The 21,498-nt window shown below is 39.0% G+C and overlaps 1 protein-coding gene across 1 annotated transcript in view; it reads left to right on the top strand.

The window, feature by feature from the left end:
* PLXNB2 (plexin B2) overlaps positions 1 to 21,498 on the top strand; it is a gene marked incomplete at its 3' end in the record, with an annotated part of 81,335 nt that overhangs the window by 44,456 nt on the left and 15,381 nt on the right. Inside the window, exons 15-27 of the mRNA XM_080636246.1 lie at positions 5,038 to 5,174; positions 5,839 to 6,006; positions 7,608 to 7,716; positions 9,516 to 9,743; positions 10,223 to 10,399; positions 10,852 to 10,991; positions 12,050 to 12,150; positions 14,372 to 14,601; positions 15,447 to 15,628; positions 16,378 to 16,444; positions 16,556 to 16,702; positions 19,935 to 20,091; positions 20,922 to 21,022. Of these exons, the coding sequence (XP_080492372.1) occupies positions 5,038 to 5,174; positions 5,839 to 6,006; positions 7,608 to 7,716; positions 9,516 to 9,743; positions 10,223 to 10,399; positions 10,852 to 10,991; positions 12,050 to 12,150; positions 14,372 to 14,601; positions 15,447 to 15,628; positions 16,378 to 16,444; positions 16,556 to 16,702; positions 19,935 to 20,091; positions 20,922 to 21,022 (1,944 nt within the window). The remainder of the gene's footprint in view (positions 1 to 5,037; positions 5,175 to 5,838; positions 6,007 to 7,607; positions 7,717 to 9,515; positions 9,744 to 10,222; positions 10,400 to 10,851; positions 10,992 to 12,049; positions 12,151 to 14,371; positions 14,602 to 15,446; positions 15,629 to 16,377; positions 16,445 to 16,555; positions 16,703 to 19,934; positions 20,092 to 20,921; positions 21,023 to 21,498) is intronic.

Below are 21,498 nucleotides of genomic sequence, written 5' to 3'. Positions count from 1 at the left end.
GCAGAAAATATTTATGCTCAAACATTAAACTAACTGGAGGAGATGAACAGTATTTTCCTGGTGACAAAAGAAGTATAGGCCTGAAAGAACAATCCTCCCTTTCAAGGAGAATAAGAAAAAGACTGAAATATGTATGAATTATGATTTTCTACACTTTAAGGAATTACAAAACAAGGGTTAAATTAGAATTTGCAGGGTTGTTTAAGTTTTACTGTGTCCGTGAGAAATGAATTATTGCCAAGTCCTCACAAGGGCTGATGTTTTCCAGAAGAATCATTACAAGACTGCTTCAAATTCCATATAGGACACATAATCAAATGTTCTGCTTACCATCATAATTGCAATGAGCACTGTGGTGTGATGTTATAGTGGTTCACTGTGCTGTGATGTTATACTTCCCCAGGCACCTTCTGACTGAGCCAGCAAAAATCCCAAGGTGCAGAGAGCTGAAAATGAAAGCAGGGTATTTATTATGAAAGCAGGCATACTTCTGATTCCGAGACTGAAATGAGAAAAGGGCAGAAATAAGGAGAGAAAAAAATCCTTGAGGGGATTTAGAAAAGGTGGCATCACTGATCTTGCATTCGAGGTACTATGTTTATCAGTGCTCTTTGTAGTGGTTGAATATTCAGTATTGCTGAGGGTTCAGTTCAGACTAGAGGGGTTTGCCTCTTGGATAAAGCAGCATTTTTATTATCCCTCAAACAAGGTTTGCAGTGAAGGATTTACCCTTTGCCCTTCATTTTCCTCTGCAAGGAAAAGGAATGTCATGCAGGGCTGTGGTAAGCAATGTAGAGCTGTGGGTTAGGTTTGGCTTTGATAGACTGCATAAGACTGTGTAAGGTGAGACTAGACCAGGCAGCTTCCAATGGTCTGAACCTCTCTGTCCTGCTGGTGAGTGCCGTGTCAGCCATGGGAAGGGGCTACCTTTAACTTGAATAACATGATTCTTGTTGAAAGCTTGTACCACCAGTGATGGTACTTTTCCAAATTATCTTGGCAGTCAACTGAATATCATTCTCCTGCTGATCCTATCTACCTAATTGCATTTCTGCAAAATGCTTTCTGCTGGAGCATTTGGATGACCCAATTTCTTTTTCTTTATTGGTACTCTTAAGAAGACCACCAGGTGGGCTGAGGTAACTTTGTTCCTTGAGCCCCCCGTGAATATTTTAGGCGAGCATTAAAACTTGCTCATAGCACATTGGTTTTGCAATAAAATGGTTATTAAAATTGTTCAAATTCTTGGTAATTTATTTTAAATACTTATTTTTTCTGGCAGGTCCTTAAGAGAAAGGGAAAGGGGAAAAATGTGAAATGGAAAGTAGCAAGTTAAAATTAATCAAATCATTTTCCTGACAAGTTTACAGTAACAGAGTGGTACTATGCTTTGTCTTAGCAGTTATGCTGAAGAATTCCTCTGCGCATGGAGTATAGTTGAGCTTCCCCTTATTAGATCATCTTTATGAGGTGTCCACATTGTTTGTGTCTGGAGAGTTCTTGGTATTTGCAGAACTACTTTAAATAGGTTAAATATGAATACTTTGTATTAAGCTGGTTTAAGGAACTGCTGCAAGGACAGCAATTTAACAGAAAACAAGGGTTAAACGTAACTATTCCACCTCCTCCTTGGCTGCTACTGGTGTTAGCTCCCACAGTGGCTCTTGGCCTCAGTTCCCCATTGAGCCTGAAGATGTGCCTATGCTGTGGATGGGGTGAGGGGTGAGTGATGTGTTCTCCCACCAGGTGTAGCTGGGCTTTAAACTCCAGCAAAGTTGGAGTCTTGCTAAGAAAAAAAGCAGTTTCTGAGGAAAACAGAATAGGTACTTGTTTCTGTTTCCCCTTGCAGCTATGTTACTCAGAGATAACTTCTCTGTTTGGTTACCTATACATCCCTGTTCCCAGGGAGGCAAAAGGAGGCCACCACTGAAAGTTGCCTCACAGAAAATCGTGCTGGCCAGTTCAGCTTCAAGTTCATGGCTCACCTGATATTCACTGGTTGTTAGCAAGAGAGCCAGCTGTTGCCCTGCCAGAGTTACCCATCGGGTAACCCAGCAGAGCTCTAACAGAGCGATTGTTTCACGTAAAGAAACAGTGGTGTGTGGTGATTCAGAACCTTTTCTTGTTCCTTTTCTTCCCACGTCCGTCCTTAGAGGCTAGGTTTTAAGTAGAGGGAGTATTTAGAGGAAAGGCTACAAATTTCAGTAGTTTTTCTGAGGTTCAGCAATACTGAATTTGTCCATTCTGATTCTTTAGTGGTTCTTGGGGTATATTTTCATCTGAAAGCTATCCCAGGCATGTTATGCAGCTAATCGTTACTGTGGGGTTCTACTGTGGGTGATACAGAGGTCCTGAACAGTTTATAAGAATTAAGATTTAATTTGAAGTTGTTAAAAAGTATGGGTTTCTATCCATGTGGTATTGATGTAATTGATTCATTTTAGATTGGATCTAAGGAAGAAATTCTTTACTGAGAGGGTGGTGAGGCACTGGAATGGGTTGCCCAGGGAGGTTGTAAATGCTCCATCCCTGGTGGTGTTCAAGGCCAGGTTGGATGAGGCCTTGGGTGACATGGTTTAGTGTGAGGTGTCCCTGCCCATGGCAGGGGGGTTGGAACTAGATGATCTCAAGGTCTTTTCCAACCCTAACTATTCTATGATTCTATGATTATAAACTATTCATTGGCTGTGTATTTTATATGAAATTTTACTGTAAATTTTTTAGCAACAAAATGTGTTATACAAAAGCACAAAGGAGTTTTTCTCTGAAGGGCATGTCTAGACTTGTGTTAATTTAAACTTCAAGTGTGAGTTTTAAAACTGCCCCCCTCAAACTTCTTATTTACCCTTATGTGACTTATTTCAATTTAGCTTAAATGACCAAGCAATTAAATCCAAAGAAGAGCATGCACAGAGAGGGTTACATAGACAAGTGAGCAAGTTTTAGTCAACTCTTTTATATTGAATCAATGCTCCTTTTTGCTTAAAAAAAATGCTTTAAAATTACTTTGAGTCTCTTCCCTACTTGTAATCTGAGTGATGTATTAAATAAAATAAAATCAAAGGTTAGCACATGAGAGCAGTCATATGCTCCAGCAACGTACATCTTGAGGATTGAAGGGTTTACAAACAGATTTCTCTCAGGGAAGAAAAGCAATTGACACCCAATTAGTGTTAAAGCATATTCCTAAAGCTCAATGACTTGAGAGCAAATTACAGTTGTCATTGTGGATTTGTGAAGTGTGCTGAACCATGATGCATTCCTTCGGAGGGAAGTTGCTCAGATGTGAAAGTCTAAAATAGGCACAAGCAAGTACGAGTTCTCTGTGTCTCCATAAAATCTGTGCTTCAGTAAAACAAATTTGTAAAGTAACCAGGAGTTCAATTGGATGCATTTTTACGGATTCCTGCTGTTTGTTAAAAACCTGTCAATGGCTCACTGAGCTTTGAGCTGAACTGCACATCAGTACCACTCTTCCTTGCCATTCCTGGGCCCTCAGTTATGTAGCTGTAAGCTGTCACAGAGATGGCAGTCTGTGCCTAAGCAAAACAACATGGGAGAAGGGGTTTTGCTGCATAACTAGTAAGGTGTGGGCTTTTTGCTCTCTGTTTCTGAACACAGTTTTTCCTCCTAAGAGTGGGAGATCAGTGCAGTCTGATGGTGATCAGGGAAACCATCAGCAAGGGAAGCTTTCAAACTTGTTTGCTCTTCCTTTATTTGCATACACTTCATACCGAATAGCCACAAGCCTGGACCTTGTTATCAGTCAACCGTTTTAGCAAGTTTATGCACAACGAGAAGGAGAGCAGATGTCATTTACAAATATACATGAGATTGGTATTGCTTATTTGACTCATTTAAGGAAAGCTTATGTTTGAATGGTTTGAATGGATGAAGAAGCACAGTTGTACATCAGAAAAAGCGTTACCTGTTCACAGCCTCCCTAAGCTTCTGAGCTGGTATACTATAGCAAATGCAGGGTCTTCCATAGCAATGCGCCTGCCACGTGCTTGGACCTGGCATTCTACCTGTGTGTGTGTCACATGTGGCAGCCACCTGCGTGGGACCACCTTGTGCCTGCATGCACAGCAGCCACCACCCCGGCGTGAGGGTTGTGGCACGTCTGCTGGCATGGCCAGGCCATGGAGCCAACTGGTAAGCCATCTCGCACGGCTTCAGTCAGCCTCTTGATTCAGTGGCTTCAGTGTTACTCTGAATAAGGATGCTTTTCTCAACTGGAAGCAGGGATAGTGATGAAGCAATTAAAAGAAAAGCCCTCACTGTTAATTTACATTATTTGTCATAGCTCCCGGAATACAATCACGGAAACGAAGACTGAATTGAGAACAAAAGGAGGGAACTTATTTGAGAAATTTAAATATCAAACAAATTTCATAACAATTTTGAAGCGTGTCTGCTTGTTTCAATTGTTCTTCAGAAATCTGCTCCAAGGTTCTAAGTGCATAAAGAAAAGTTTTGCATTTTCAGACTGTCTTTCTTTGCAAGCTCATTGCTTAAGAATAGGATAACAATTGTACTGCAATTAAGAGCCTTACAAGATAAAGGGAATCTTAATATTCTTTCTGTTCGGTACAAGTTTTGAAAACCTTGCGCTGTCTCTTCTGTAGCTGACACAGAATATAAGAAAGGGTAAGGAAAGGTGAAGGTAGGCTCAGCCTAAAGAAAGAAAAATCTTAAAATAAATATGAAAACAGGAAATCCAACACAAAGCTTTCCCAAGCCTAATGGCAGCTAGCTCTACATTTTGTAAATAGGGAGCTGAAATTCATATAAAACTCTTTATATGAATTCATATATGTAGAATACAGTATGGGAAAAATATAAATACGTTCCCATAATCTGTTACATCTTCCTTAAGCTTGAACAATGGAATACTTTGTTTTATTGTAGAAGAATTGTCCATTATTATTTTAGTTTTATGATTTTTCAGGTAGTAATTTAGCTATTATACCAGTTAATACTGGTGTAAATTTTATTTTCATTTTCTTCATTGGTATGACCATCTTCTCTTTGCAGGAACCTCATCCTTCTCAAATAAGACCTCAAAGTGGACCACAAGCAGGTGGAACAACACTTACCATCACTGGTACAAACCTGGCCACTGGTTCCAAGAAGGATGTTCAAGTTTCAGTTGGTAGCCAGCCTTGCAATGTGTATGTACCCTGAGTAAATAACAATACGGCGCTGTATTCTAACAAAGCGTCAGCCTTTCCTGGCCTTTAGAAATTAAACAACTCCATTGTCTATCTCTTCGTGACTCATCCCATGCAATGGGGTTCTGCACATAACCTTCAGAAACTCGCTCAGAGGCTCCAGCTGGGAGAAGCACCAAATAAACAACCAAAGTGGGAGAACTTGGATATCCAAAGGTTTTTCCAGTTTCGGCTTTCTCTGCTTGAACGGCTGCTCCAAACCCACCCATGCTTTCGCTCAGCAACTCCTCAGTGGTTCCATATAAAATCTTAATCTTCTAGTGCCCCTTGGCTTGTTCCCCTCATTTCTTTTTCCTTTTATTGATTGCTGCCTTTCTTTCTCCCCTTCCCCTGTCAAAAAAGAAAAGGAATCACATGAAATGTGCTGACATTGCATTGCTCTTGTGTTTGTACACTATTCCTTTTCATATCCTACGTCTTTTTTTCAAGACCCTAACTGATCTGAGGAAAGTGTTGTCTCCTCTTGTAACTACTCAGTGCCCAGCAAAAGTAGAGCCCAGGTTTTGTTGCTTTTGGGGCACTGTAGTAAAGATTACAAATCACCTTACAAATGGTAACATTAGTAACTGAAGATGTTTCCTCTTCTTTTTCTTTTCCAACCTAGCACTGAATTTGGAGATGAGATTGTTTGCATTACAGGACCTAATAGCAAGGTTGAAATTGTTCCAGTCACAATGAACTATGGGGGCACAATAAGTACTGTACCGCAGCAGTTTTCATACCGTGAGAATCCTACTGTCACCAAGTTCCTGCCAGTAAATAGCTTCAGCAGGTAACGAAATGTTTGTCATAACTTCATTTACAATTGGGTTAAAATGTGTAGTATGTAATAAACCTATTACATGTAGAACTGTTTGAAATAAAAACTCCTGTATTCTAGCCATACACACATTTAGATATGTAGAGTTTGTGATCTTAACTGCAGCTGATGTTTAAAAGCATTCTGTTTACCTTTGAACTTTAATCCCCACTTCAAAGGTAAATCCTGAAACCAGAAAAAGTAATGAGCTTCTTTTAAATGAAGATGTCTCAAAGAAAGAGATTCAAAGCATTTCAGCTTGATGTCAGACAACATGATCTTTGTGTTACTTACAAATCCTTATCCCATAGGGTAACGTATATAAAAGGTTTCTAATGAAAAGGTTTCTAACAGTTCTTCTATTCAGCTTTTAATAAGTATGCTGGGAGTAGAGGAAAATTATGGCTTGTCATCTCTTTGTCCCATGAGTAAAAAAAGTATCTTTTTAGGAAATCTAGATCAGAGTTCAATAATGCTTTTAAAAGGTATGCTCTCTTCTATGATGGTACTCACTAACACCCCATCTGGTAACTGTTCCTTCCGGAAGAAAGCTCACCCAGTACTAATTGTGAAACCAAAGAAGTGTGCGCCACTCTTATATTTGTAGCAATATGACAAATCATTTGTATAAAAGTCCTTGCAGCATACCTCTGGTTAGGAAAGTCATTCTGTGACTGATATAGGGACGAACTGGTGACCTGGATTCACACTGATCTCTGCTGTTCCCTACTATTCTGGTCTCTTAATGGGGCAGAGCTGGAAGAGAGAGATCATGATGTTTCCACTTTCTTTCAGTAAAAGAATATCATGACCATACAAATAGGGCATTAAAAGTAAACTTGGCTGTGACTGCTCTTGGAGAAATTGGTACCTGCCTCCTTGAATGTTGAGTGGTCACTTATGCTGAATAGGATTTGGTTTTAATATTTGCCTTTAATTTTTGGTTTGGGGGGGTTGAGGCCTGGAGGGCTTTTTGGTAGATCAATAGTGATTTACTTCACAGGGTTTAAAATACTTCTTTTTTTTTTCCTCTATATAAACTGAAGCTTACTTTAATGGATTGCTTTGAGGATTGCTATCCCTCTTAATTCATGTTACTTTGATGACTTTAACTCCCACTGGCCACTTGCATGCATTCTTCTTCTAATGCAAATGCATTATTTTTTAAACAATGTGTTGCAAATGAAATTAAGTAGAGAAGCCTGGTGCCTGGAGACCTGTGGAAAATAAACTCTCACCTTTGTCTCTGTATGTGTGGTAGGTGGAGTGATTTTAACAAAAACATTGGAGAAGTAAAGCACACAAGGATAGGCAACAATCAAAAACCACAAATATTGGCAAAGCAATTTGTACCTTTTTTTATTCTGCTGTTTTAAAACGAGTTTGAAGTTGACATCACTGCTTATAAATGCTGCTGTCATCTACAGTTTTAACAGAAATCCTTTTGTAGGATATCTAATTGTCATACAGGCATTATATAGGTGCTTCCAGTGGAAGTAGTAGCAGTGCAGGATAAAATACTGTTAGTGGTAATTTACCAATGACTTGACTTCTCTTTTAATTCTGCCTTTCAGTGGAGGAAGAAATATTACAGTAACTGGAACTGGTTTCGAGCTCATCCAGAGTTTCTCATTGGTGGTGTATGCAGAGCGTCCAGAAGCAGGGAAAATGAATCTCAAAAGGGTAATTTTCTTTCTTTCCTCACAAAGGCATCGCATTAGATGCCTAACACATACTCTGTTCAAAAATGCATTTAAGTTCGCTCACTGGACTTCACTGGGCTTGGAGTGGAATAAGGTTTAAATAGATTTCTGGGTCTGTTCAGGGTTTCCATGGAAGAAGAGCCCACTCATACCATCTTGACTTACATTGACTTGCACCTTGCAGTCTTCTGCTTTAAAATTCTTTTAATTCAATATGAATAAGGATAAAAGAATTAAGCTTTGAGTGGTGAAGTGCATATATTTCAGAATTGGAAAGTGGTTAAGTTTTCTTTGTCTTTCTGCTTCTTCTCCCCTGCAAACTTTAAAGATTTACCTGAAACAGGACCTAAATCTAGACAATGCTGAGTACTCAGCTTTATGCAGTCATTGGCTTTTATTTTCTCATGCCTCAAAGAGCCAAATCTTCTTGTCTCTCTTGCTTCCTGCATATTCCACCTATAGCATGCTCACAAACAGTTGTGAAAAATAACATAAAAAGAAAGAACCCTTCTTGCATCTCATGTTAAGAATTGACATTACCAGTTTCCCACTCTTCTAGTGAAGGCCACTGTTTAATGCGATGATTGAGGATGTAAAAGTGATCTTCTAGTAAGAAAATACAAATACTTTTTCTAAGTCTTGCTTGTCAATTTAAGACTGTCTTATGATCCATGTGCACGTATTGCATTATATGCATGATTCAACTTCAAGAGTATACCAAAGCCAGCTGGATTTGAGTCCATCAGAACCCTATCCTTGAAGAATTTTAAGAAGAAAACTGTCTATGTTTCTTAGACCATAAACTACAAGATGTTATTTTCTTGATACCCTTAACTCCTAGAAGATCTAAGGATCTTCTATCCTTAGACTCCAATCTTAAAGGCTATTTAGCATTCTTGTCAGTGTTTATCAACATTTCTTACCACCCTTCTTATGTATGCTCAGTATCATCTCAGCACATTAGCTTAAGTTAGCATTACATACAGCATACATTCATGGTTAAGACTAGAAACTTCTCTAATTTTTTGTTTTGCTTTCACTTACATGACAATATCAAGGTAGAAGAAATGTTGAGGGTTCCTATTAGTGTAGTTGGCTGTAGTTGATGTTACTGAATGACTTGAAGGAGTTTCAAGGATAAAAACACTTTTGTAATTTGAGTGACGTGGTTTAGTGTGTGGTATCCCTGCCCATGGCAGGGGGGTTGGAACTAGATGATCTTAAGGTCCTTTCCAACCCTAACTATTCTATGATTCTATGATTCTGTGAATTGGGGGTACGGGACAGGTTAACTGAGTTGTTGTTACCTTGAGCAGTTGGTTGACAATTGGTAAATTTTATTCTGAAATTCACTTAGAAACTGTATTGAATTTCAGCGAGGTATTTTACAATGTCAGTAGAAAAGAATCTACCTGAGATACTTTATGGCACAGAAGATGATCTGGATTAAAGCTGTCATGTTAACCCTCAATCTTAGAGCAATTTAATGATACCAATCCAATATGGTCCAGAGCCACAGAATTTGGAGGCAATGGAAACTGATCTGTAGCCTAAGCTTTTTCTGCAGGCAGCTGCTAGAACATAATGAATCAACAATTTTATACCTATCAACAAATTTGTTTCATTTTGTTTACAGAAAATGTGTCGTACTATGTTATTTCTGCTGTATGGTGAGGATATGAATCTAGCTGTTTTATTTCTACAGTCTAAGGTTATCAATAGTTATGTACAGGAATGTGTCAGACTCTAAAATGTGCATGTTCTTCTTGTCTCTTACAGTTTGAAGGAAAGCTTGTTAATAGACTCAATGAAACCACAGTGGTTTTTTCTTCCCCACCAATACTGGAAGACCCAGAAAACTATAACATTACCACTATTATTCTAATGGATCATTATCATTTGGTTGTAAAAAATGAGAGCCACTCCTTTGCCTATGTTGCAGACCCAACCTTTGAAAACTTCACAGATGGCATCAAGAAACAAGTCAACAAACTTATTAATGCAAAGGTAAACTTCTCAAGAGATAATGGTTGCTCATTTTGTCCTTGATGTGTTTATAGAATTTTTCCTTCCTTTCTCGAATTCTTAATAGCTGTTTGGTACCATACCCGAAATGCTTGGTAGAGTCCCTTACCTCTGTTAGATGTTGAACATCGTCAGTTCCTCTTTCCTTCCCTCTACCCTTCTCAGAGAGAGTTGCTATCTTTTAGCAATACTTTGGGTTTCTCAAGGATGCCCCCTCCTGCTGAGCCTGGCATTTGGAAATGCCTTCTGCCATAGAGCTCCCAAGGACTGGAGGGAACATCTCTTCTCACTCCAGGAAGGAAAAGAGAGGACTTGAATAATTCCCAACCACTCTACTCTTCTGTACACTGCAATGCTAATCACATCTGCCGCTAAAAACGTTCCAAATGCAAAGCTGGAACTCAGGGCTTCCTGTCTTGAAGACTTTGCAATGATGACTTAGTCTTGTATTTTCTGTCTAGGGCAGTAACCTGAACAAAGCCATGACAATAGACGAGGCACAGGCTTTTGTGGGAGATGAGCCTTGCAACATAAAAACACTAACTGAAACAGACTTATATTGTGAGCCACCAGAAGTACAGCCTCAACCAAAGAAACGACAGAAGAGAGATACAATCAATAACCTTCCTGAATTCATTGTAAGTCGCCTTTTCAATAGAATTTAATACCATGTGTGACACCGATACAGTACAGTGCTTTTTAACTGAAGCAATTTGTTCTTTAAAGTAGTTGTAGTACTGTGAAGAAACTCCTTGCAGTTCTTTCTTCCTCCAGCTTCTGCCTGCTGTCTAGAAGACTTCATATGAGAGCAGTCCCAAGCTACCAAATGCCTTCAACCTTCATTACTTAGGAATTGTAGCAAGACAGGCTGGGGATTTTTCTTCCTTTACTAAGCAAAATAAAATCAGTTCATGGAATAAAGTGCTAGTGACCTAAATTCAGCATAAAATACTCAGAAATGTTCCCTTTGTTTGGCAGTTTGGGCTAGAAACTCAACTGTGAGAATTCCTAAGAATTTAGAGTGCAACTGAGAAGTGAACCACTGCCTCTATACACTTCTTGAGACAAATGTCTGTGCTTACCTACTTAGGTGAAATTTGGACTCCGGGAATGGATCCTTGGAAGGGTGGAATACGATACACGTGTGAGTGATATCCCACTGAATCTTATTTTGCCACTGGTATTTATTCCAATGATAGCAATCATCATCATTTCTATCATCTGTTACAGGTAAGTTCCTTTAATTAGGTGGATTTGCTGTCCTAAAGTTTTCAAGGTATTACCTAACTGTTTTCAGCTCAGTCTACAGAAATTATCTTCATCTTCTTTATGAGCTGCAAGGTTAAGAAAGTCAGTTACAGCTGGAAATGTGTATGTACAGCTGGAACACCAATTTATTCCTCTCACACACACCAAATTCCTTGATGTCAATCAGTCAGCCCAGTCTGTCCTTTGTATGTAAGTACAACAATTGGTCACAGGCTTGCCAAGCACACAATTGCAGGCTGAGTTGCACACATACATGGCAGCTAAAGTGCCTCTTGTGAAGGAGATAACTTATTCTTTATACATATCCATCACTGTTTATGCTGCTTCAGTCAGCACAGTAGGTCTGAGCTGGATGGATTTGGATTTGGCTAAGGGGTCATTTAGGCCTATCCAGCTGAGGTAAGTGTTACCCACAAACAAATTTCATGATTAATGGTGAAATTCATGCTTCACAAAGGGCCAGAACAATGTCTTTATTTCACTTAAGACCTACTTAGCCCAGTTTCAAAGTTAGTAATGAGGGCCTCATACTGTCTCTCAGGAGGGGGTAGATTTCACTCTTACGGTGCCTATCAATATAGCTGAAGCAATGCTGAAGTATGTGCTGTACAGCATTGGTGTTCTCGTGGACCTCCTGCAAACTTCTCTGTTCAGCTCCAGACATACTCCTGGGTGGCTCAGAGCCAGTGCAGGACATGTTGCAAGCAGTCTTTGTTCAGTACATGCAAATTGAGTTTCTGTACTTAATATGTGATTGAAAGCATTTGTAGCTACTGCTTATCGGATATTAAATTGTTGGCCCAAGTGTGCTTTGAAGCAGCAGGCGCTTGATGGTGGCAGGCTGGTTTGCATGGAATGAAGACTTGGTCCACTGTTCCTGTTCTCCTTCTCCATGCTCTTTCTGCTGCCAGTGTTTAAAAAGAAATCAAAACTAGGAAAATGTCCCCCACTCAGAGCTGTTGCAAATTACTTACTTTTGCAGTTTGTAACTTTTAAAATCTTACCTCTATTCCATAAAGGCGCAAGAGCCAACAAGCAGAACGAGAGTATGAAAAAATCAAATCACAACTTGAAGGCCTGGAGGAGAGCGTGAGAGATAGGTGCAAGAAGGAATTCACAGGTATGACAGATATTTGCACTCCTGTGGTCCTCTTGAGCAGTCAGAAGATGGGCTGGAGCAATGGTGCTAGCTTGCAAAAGCTGTCCCCAGGGAACAAATAATTAGTAGATCTTAGTAGTCTTGATACTGACATTGACATATAGGATATATTTTGCAATTATATATGAAAGCTGTAAATAAAATAGGGAGCTAAAGTTAATAAAGGAAATAGTCTATAGGAAGCACAGAGTTAGCAACGGGGAAATAGAAACTAGTTCATATAGGTGATTCTTAGAACCATTAATGTCAGTGGTGATTGATATGGAGATAAGGATGTTTTATGGTAACTAACCATGTACTTAGTAGTTAGTACAATTGCTGTATGCAACCTGGTCTAGTGGCAGGTGTTGGAACTAGATGATCTTTAAGGTCACTTCCAACCTTAATCATTCTGTGATTCTGTGGTTAAAAACTGTTTTCAGAGCTGCAAAATTTATTTGCAGCAATCAGCATACAAAGGGCTAATTTGGCAAGCTTGCAGGAAACAAATAGCATTTCACCCTGTTTATCATGGGAAAACCTTAAGCTTGATTTCAGGAGCTAACTAATTGTTCTGTGTAAATGTAGAGGCATCATCCCAGGGAAGGCAGCGGGAGGTGTGAAGGCTCAGCATTGAACTACTCATTGCAGTGCTTAAATTAGGCATCTGAGTGCAAACATTGCAAATATTGGCCTGAATGATTAGCGGGAAATGTCACCTCATTATCTGAATTACATTTGCCGTTGGGTCATGTTGAAAAATATCTCTACTAAAAAAACCCCACGTTTTATTTCTAAAGAGAAATAGATTATTTCATATTGGCAGTGGCTAAAAAGCAGGACTGAATTAAACAACAATTTCAGGTTGGAGTTTGAAATTGATTTAAGAAGCTCAGGGTATCTCAAAGATTTCAGCCCTGCTGGAAGCCTCTCCCAGACTTGTTTTTCTGGCATTTCTGGGACAGGATGTTCTTTTCTTGTACCTGTTTGCTTTCTCTGGAAAAGCAACTCCTTCCAGGTCCTGGACACAAAACAGAAGCAAATGTTTGAATCGAGAACTATTCCTGAATAGCCTTCACTTCAAACTGCATTTTGAACTGTGAGAGGGCTGATCAAGGTTAACAGCTCTCTGTCTCACCACCTCTCCATGGAACTTCATGCATGTTTCTGAAAGGAGAAGGTGACTTTCTCTTGCTGACACTCCTAGTACAGAGCTAGACTCTGCTGCGTGTTGGGTTGAAAGTTTCCTCTCTGCTCCACCAAACACAGACATTGCAGAAGTAGAATGCATATCCAAGGGGTATTCCAGTTCCTAAATGCTGAATTCAAAACATGTTCTAGATCCATACTGTGAAACTGTAGTATCAACAGCACAAAGTGCAGTGCAAAACTCAGAGGACTAAAGATAGCCGAGGAAAGGGACATCAGAGAGGAAGTACAAATACTGCAAAGCTGGAAACTACAAGATGCTTTCTCCCTCAGCTTTGCTGAATGCTGTAAAACAAAGAGGTAAATGAATGAATAAAAGCAATAAAATTGCAGAGACAATAGGTCACTGTATTAATTAACATGGTATTTTAGTCAATCAGCAATATTGAGTAATTGGAAAGCCTTCAACTAGAATAGCTGCTCCAATGGGTGATTGCCTAATTCTTGTCCCTTTTAAGAACTTTGGAGCTTTTGAGTCCCACAGAAATGTTTCCATCAATTTCAATGAATCATTTAACCTTCTTCCTTCCTGCCATCCCCTTCCTTCCAATTAAATTAGCATGCTTTACACTTTAAAGCTTTCTTTCCTTGATTGCTGTGTGTCTTTTAAAAGAACTTTTGTTACTACCTTGACTCAGAGGGGATAGAATGTGCACTGAAAAAAAAGCCAAACCAACCCATATTGCAGTATTGTGATGGGGTTTTTTTAGCTCTACACTACAATCCCACATTTGTATATATGAACTCACCCAAACATCCATTAAGGCAGCAACAAGGAAACCATCTGTGCGAAAGGTATTTATCCTCATGTCACCATAGGATTAGCTATGGCCATAGTTAACAGGAGAGTTGGCAAAAACAGCAAGAGAAAATGTGAGATGAAATAGAGGTTTTGGTGTTGAATAGCAATAAAAGGTACCCAAAGAGATTGTGTTGCCTCAGAAAGCTGCAGGCTTTTTTTAAATGAACCTGTAAACTGTATTGCATATTCCAGACTTAATGATAGAGATGGAGGATCAAACAAATGATATCAATGAAGCTGGAATTCCAGTACTGGACTACAAAACCTACACAGACAGAGTCTTCTTCTTGCCCTCCAAAGACGGAGAGAAAGATGTGATGATTACAGGGAAGCTGGATATTCCCGAGGCCAGGCGGCAGACTGTGGAGCAGGCTTTGAATCAGTTCTCCAACCTCCTCAATAGCAAATCATTTCTCATTAATGTGAGTACTGAAGGAGATTTTCTTCGTAACCGCTGCAGATATGTGGCATCACAGCCAGAGCTTCCTGGTGGGGCAGAGAGGCAAGATCCTATTTCTGTGCCAGGTCATGTAGTATGGAATTAGTCAACATTGCAGTGGCTGTAGGAAAACAGATATTACCCAATCTGGCATAAGAACTGCTGTTACAAGTTTGTTTTAGCCTCTTTAAAAAGTGTGATCAGAGAATGCTGATTTCACCGTGGTTCATCACGGGAGTCACGTGTGGGCAGCCATCTGCTGGGTCTCTGTCCCCATGAGGCAGACTCTCCTCAAGTGGCCTATTCATCCAGATTGATGAGTGCTCACAGCAGCTCTGAAGAGACTTCTAATTGCTCACTCTCAAAAACTGTGCCTGATTGTCAGACACCTAAATATAGACTTAGCCTTCTAAGTTTTTCTCATTTTTTAAATGAGGCTCCAGTGCTGAGCTAGTTAATTGTAGCATTACAGTTTATGGCAGATGAGAGCGCATTCCCAGGTGTACTTATATTACTGTCTTTGTAATCTGATGTGAAAGGACTGGGACTTAGGGGGAAAGGGAAGCTGATTTTGTCTTTTAAAAAATTGTCACAGAACACCTTTTTTCATTTAATTAAAGCATCCTTTTTAGATAAGGCTTCAGTTAAAGCATGTACCCTGGGTTAGTCCAATACACTGTGTGTATATCTAGAAACAAATTACAGGCAATGTTTTCTTATAAGTAGTTCTTGTCAACCTTGTGAAAACTTTTTCAAGTGCAGAGAAGTGTTGAGGTTCTTCAGAAACCTGTCATCTGTACTTAATTGTACATTTGTTTTCTGTTCCAGTTTATTCACACGCTGGAAAACCAAAGGGAGTTCTCTGCTCGAGCTAAAGTGTATTTTGCGTCTTTACTGACAGTTGCTTTACATGGAAAACTAGAATACTATACTGACATCATGAGGACGCTGTTCTTAGAACTGATGGAGCAGTATGTTGTGGCCAAAAACCCAAAGCTAATGCTAAGAAGGTTTGAATGATTGTCATATTTTCTATAGCTCTCTGGTTTTCTGTTAATGTATTTCTTTGCAATGTGACTGTATTAAAATGCCAGCTATCCATGAAAGTCAGAAATAGCCTGGCCCAAGCGTATTAGGAAGACAAGCCCACCAGGAATAGCCATGGAAAGCACATCCAAGACTGATGGCAACAGATTTCCATATTCAAAAACTGTAGTGTAGAATCTGCATCAAAACTACTGAAAGATCTACCTTCCTTACAACACAATACCAAACATTTCATTTACTTTTTAATCTAATTTGATTCCAAATGATCTAGCATTTATACCACACATCATCTCCGTAACGAGCACACATAACCAGCTTGCACTGTGCATTTAGTGAGGGCTTGCTTAAATCTGTTGTTATCCCAAGTAAATTACAAAAGACCTTGCTCTGCATATGTTGTAGCTTTGTAATCTGAAGGTAATTTCCCAGTAACTGCACAACTGGTTTAATTTTTTAGCTCTTAGAGCATAGACCAAATTTAAGATTTTGCATAAAAAATGTGTTTCAGTAATGAGCTGAAGGTAGCCAGGAGTGATGAGCAATACAAAGCACTTATCCTAAAGCTCTCAAGACTCTATAGGGAAATCAGTGCATTAGGAGAGTGCATGCAGTTAAGCATGAAAAAATATTGTATTTCAAGCAAGCAATGTTTTTCGTTAAAACTGTGTCATTAACGACCCTCACCGTGCGCGGGGTTGGTTTTGTTTTTCAGATCTGAAACGGTTGTTGAGAGAATGTTGTCTAACTGGATGTCTATTTGTTTATACCAGTACCTCAAGGTGAGAACTGAAGTCTGTTGCCTGTGGGGTTTTTCATTAATACTACTTCAACATGCTGCACTGGGTATATCTTTTGGGTTTGCTTTATTTCACTTCCTTTTCTTTAAACAGGATAATGCCGGGGAGCCTCTTTATAAATTGTTCAAGGCTATCAAACACCAGGTAGAAAAAGGCCCAGTGGATGCCGTACTAAAGAAAGCCAAGTATACACTGAATGACACGGGCTTACTGGGAGATGATGTAGAGTACACACAGTTGGTAAGCTGAGCATGATTAGTATATTAGAAACTCTATTTTTATTTTAAGTCCTGTAGTGTTAAGTCTGTACATACTTTTCTAGACTGCTGTGATCTACATAGGAATTCTGGTCATGGGTGGAACTGTTGACAGTTTGACCAAAGCAAGACTCCAAACAGGAAAATAGAATTTTAAAGTATCTTCTAAGCATTAAATCCAAGCCCTGCCACTGTGGAATGCATTTCCGTAAACCCCTTCCATAATTTTCTGTCTGTCTGAACAGTGGTTGGGGTGTTTGGCTCCTTCCCTTTTCCCATCTAAATTAACTGGCAATTGATTTTTGCAGAATTCTTGTGCTAATGTTACACTTGAACTTCAGGTTGTGTTTCTGTCTTGTGATTGCTGCTTGTCAGCATATCGAATAACATTTTAGAGTCATTTTAGTGGCATACCAGGATGAGCTCCTTTACAGTCCTGTGAGATGGCTCTGCAATCTCCAGAACCCTTTATGAACCTATTTCTGCACTTGTTCCTGTGTGAGTCAAACTCTCCTGAACATGGGCAGCCCAGCTGGCATTGAAAGGGGCGTATTTCCACCTAAGGAAATAATTCCCTACAGTAATGAGGGGAAGCTGCCTCTACAGGCACTTCTAGAGACCTGTATTAAATACTTCAAGCGGGATGAAGTGGAATCCTCTGAATCTGATCAGCAGTGCCATGGTTCAGTTCTCTTCTATTACAGATTCTGCTTTGACTTCATTCTGTTCACAAACTTCCACCACTTTTCCAACCAGACTCCAGCACTTGCATTCACTGTCTTTAAAAACCTGGAGCAGCGCACCCTCTAGCTCTTTGGGGAGCTTAAATTCTAGTTTTACTCTTTCTTGCTGGCTTTCTTCAGGACAAAGTGTAGTGAATGTCAAGGATGCACAGACTGTCCTTCAAAGAGCAACACAGGATTTTTTTCCCTCTCTGATTTCACTTTTATTGACATGTTAGGAGCCATTTGTGGTTGTCTCCAACTGAGAAAGATGCAGTGACCTATCTGCGGTGTGGAAAGAGAAACTTAATAAAAAGCTCTGTTAAGTCCTGACTAAAAATCCCCACCATTTTATGTATTCTGAAGGGATGCTGGTGGGAGGGCTGATGTGAAGAGACTGCTGCAGGACTTCCACTCACATAATCACTAGCCTGTGACCTCGACTGCCTGAAGGAAACGGGTGTGCTGGGCAAGAAGAAATATTTTAGGTTCAGTTGATATTTTGGGCATTAGTTGAGTTGTCATCTTCTTATCTGAGCTGAAAGTGCCACACACAGAAACCACACTGACTGGCAATGCTGGTTATATTTTCTCTTGTGTGTGGAGAACAAAATTTACTTGCATTGTACATCATGTAAGACTTAATGGCAATAATTCTTTATTCAGTTGCCTCTTTTCACAAAAAAAAGCCAACGCCTGCAATTAAGCTAAATGAATGCAGTGTGAAAGCAGAAAATTTGTGTATGCAGTTAGATGTGGGCACAACAAGCATAGTAGCTAAATATTGAACATTATAACCTTGTAAAGTAGCAGCATTTGGTCCAGATCTCCTGTCAAACAGAGATTTTATATGTGCACGTGCATGGAAGACGATGAGATATATGTCTATTTATAAGTATGATGAAAGATTATGAAGGAGGTTACTATTGCTATAAATTATTGGGCTCTTTTGCATGATGATGACATTGTTGTGGTAGCTGTGAACAGTTAGGGAGCATTTGTACACCAAGATAGGTTAAAGCATGAATTAATTAGTTCACTTCTGCCTGAAAGTGAGACACGGTGGGAAAGTATGGTATAGAGAGCAGTTGTCTGCTCTCTAATTGTTCTTATTTAAAAGATGAATCTGTTTTGCATCACTGGTTACACTGACATGCTGCATACTGAACCAGCAACAAAATCATGTCTAATTACCATAACGCTAATAGGAAAAGGAAGGTGAAATCTCATGATTAGTTTGAGAGTTCTGTCAAGGGACAGTGCAATCATGTTTAATTTGATTGCCGTATGGTGTAGCCTTTCTTCGCTGTTTAAAAATACCAGCCATGCAAGTGTATTTCTGAGGTTTGGAATGATAAACCAAGGCATTACGGTTGGCAGGACCGTGCATATCTGAGAGCTGCAATGCTACAGATGTGCCTAGCCTCTGAAGCTACCTGACTGGCAAAAGATTCATGAGAGTTCTGAGCTGTTGTACTGATTCAGCTACTGAAAAAAAGAGGCTTTTCATAACATCTATTTGGTTTGGGTTTGGGTTTTTTTTTTCCCCTTCTATAAGGTTTCTTGGCCATTGTTTTCTCACTTGCTTTTGTCTGTATTAAACCTGACACCTATAAAGCAAAACTACTTTTTTAAAAATCCCTCTAGATTTAGCAAATTACAGCCTTTAAAGAAATTCTTTTTAACATTAAAAAAAGCCATGTCGATACTATCAGCAATATTTTAGAACTAGTATAAACTACTTAGGTATGTTTCCTAGAGCTATTAGAGTTATTGTGGCAACAGTAAGCAGGAAATGAAGTCATCAGACACCAAAGATGGTATAAATGACATTTATATGTGCTTATATATATTTATGTGTGTGCATATATGTGTTATTTATATATATCTCATGAACAGCTGGTCACAGGAGGTAAAGTTATGGGAGGTGAAGAAGTCACTGAGCCATGTTAAATCACTGTATGTATAGACCTAGTCTGCTTGACTTGAGAAGTAAAGCTGCTCCATGAAGACAGTGTAAAGTAACACAAAAGCACACTATATTTAAGAGTTCAGCAAAGTGCAGCTCAAATGATTATTTGGAACTTGTTATATTTGGGCACTGTATTATTTGTGCTTTTCTATGTTTCAGGTTATGAGGTTGTATGAGATGCATGTAATTAGTGATCCAGCTATTTTTTTTGTGTGTGTCCCTCTTTAATAAATTTCCGATAGCACAATAATAATAGCATATTATTATTATATGAGTAAATCTATTCTGTATCTTTTCCGTTTTGTCATAGTGAGAGGAATTAGCTAGAATTTATGATAGCTGGTTGGCTGCATAACAGCAAAGGATCCATATTCCCATTGCAAATACGTGCTGCTGTGCTATAATCATTGCACAATGAATTTTAAATATTGCTTGTGTTTAAATCACCCAGAAAAATAGATTCAGAGGTAATCCAGTGCTGATTTGCCATTATCACCATGTACCTTCTTTTTGTTTTTCAGACAGTAAATGTATATGTACAAGATGGAGGAACTGATTCCATACCTGTGAAAGTGCTGAACTGTGATACTATATCACAAGTAAAGGAAAAGATAATAGACCAAGTCTATCGAAATCTGCCATGTTCTCAGTGGCCAAAAGCTGAGAGTGTAGTTCTTGGTAGGTGATATCATGTTGAGCAGGTGAAACATGTTGTGTGATTTTGTATTTTTCACAGAAACGTCTATAAAAGCATTTTTTTGTTTAAAGAAAAAAAAAAAAAGGTGAATGCATGTTCAGCTGGATGCTAAAATACAACATTTTGCATCAATCTTAATAGGCATTAAAAATTCATGCTTTCTAACAGAGTTCTTTTTCCTGACTCTTAAAGTTTTGGTATACTGTCATTAGCGTGCAAAGAGCCTGTTAATGACTGTTAGCACAAATGTATTCATGTCTGACAGAGTATCTCAGGTACTAATTAATGTGATAATGACAGCATGAACAATTAACTGATGGAAAAGTAATGATGCCATTTCAGAAACTGGTACTGATTTTGACTTGCCTTTATGATGGTTATTCAAAGGTACTATAACTTACAGGAGCTACGCTTTCAGGGGATGATGAGCCACCCAGCCTCTGAACATCATCCTCCTTGAAGGCTTTCAAAATTGCTCTTTTCTTGAGAAAAAAAAAAAAATGACATAACTTAAAAGGTTTAATAATCTCATAATAAATGCTTCAATTAAAAGTTTTGCAATATCCTTATTACTCCCTTAATCTAAAAGTAGAGGATGCAATTCTTGCATAGTTAGCAATACTTTATGCAAACTTCTCTGATAAGGACCAAACTAGTAAGCAATAAAAACCACACCTCATGGTACGTGCCAAATTACTTATTTTAATCTTCTACAATGCATCAATGGGTCTCTAAACTGAAACATTTTTGGAGTAGTTATTTTTGCACATGGTTAAAAACTGGTTTTTTTCTCATTTTAATTACCCCTTAGAGTGGCGTCCAGGTTCTACTGCACAGATCCTCTCAGACTTGGATTTAACATCCCAAAGAGATGGCAGATGGAAACGTATCAACACGCTAATGCATTATAATGTAAGGAGGTGTTTCAGAGCGATTGTTCACATCTGTTAACTGTTCTCTAGTAATAAACAAAATCTTTATTTGTTTTTCGAGCAGCTTCTGTGCTACATAAAGAATCAAAAACAACAAAAAAGCCCTAGCTCTGGGTGTAGGCAGTAAAAGCTTGGGAGCATGAAAGGCTAGGTCTAGACACATTGCCTAAATATCTTATCAAAAACACATCACCTAAATGCCAGCACTTTGGTTTTCTCATCATTGCAGTCCCAAATCCAAATTCCTCTTTGAACAGTCAAAAGCTCCTTTTGCTAGGTCTTGTATTCATCTCTTCTCTACCACATCCTACCCCTGGGAATTGTCTTTGTCCTTGCTCTGCTGCTAAATAGATTTTGAGTTGGTCTGGTTTGTTCAACAGCCCAGTCAGGAGAGCAGATGTTGATGTTTCTGTACCGTCTGTTTTAGGTTTCATACTGTGCACTTTACCAAGCATT

The sequence above is a fragment of the Psittacula echo genome (genome assembly GCF_963264785.1).
Source record: "Psittacula echo genome assembly, chromosome: 1".
In the NCBI taxonomy this organism is placed as follows: Eukaryota; Metazoa; Chordata; class Aves; order Psittaciformes; family Psittacidae; genus Psittacula; species Psittacula echo.
This window is presented reverse-complemented; position numbering and strand designations above follow the sequence as displayed.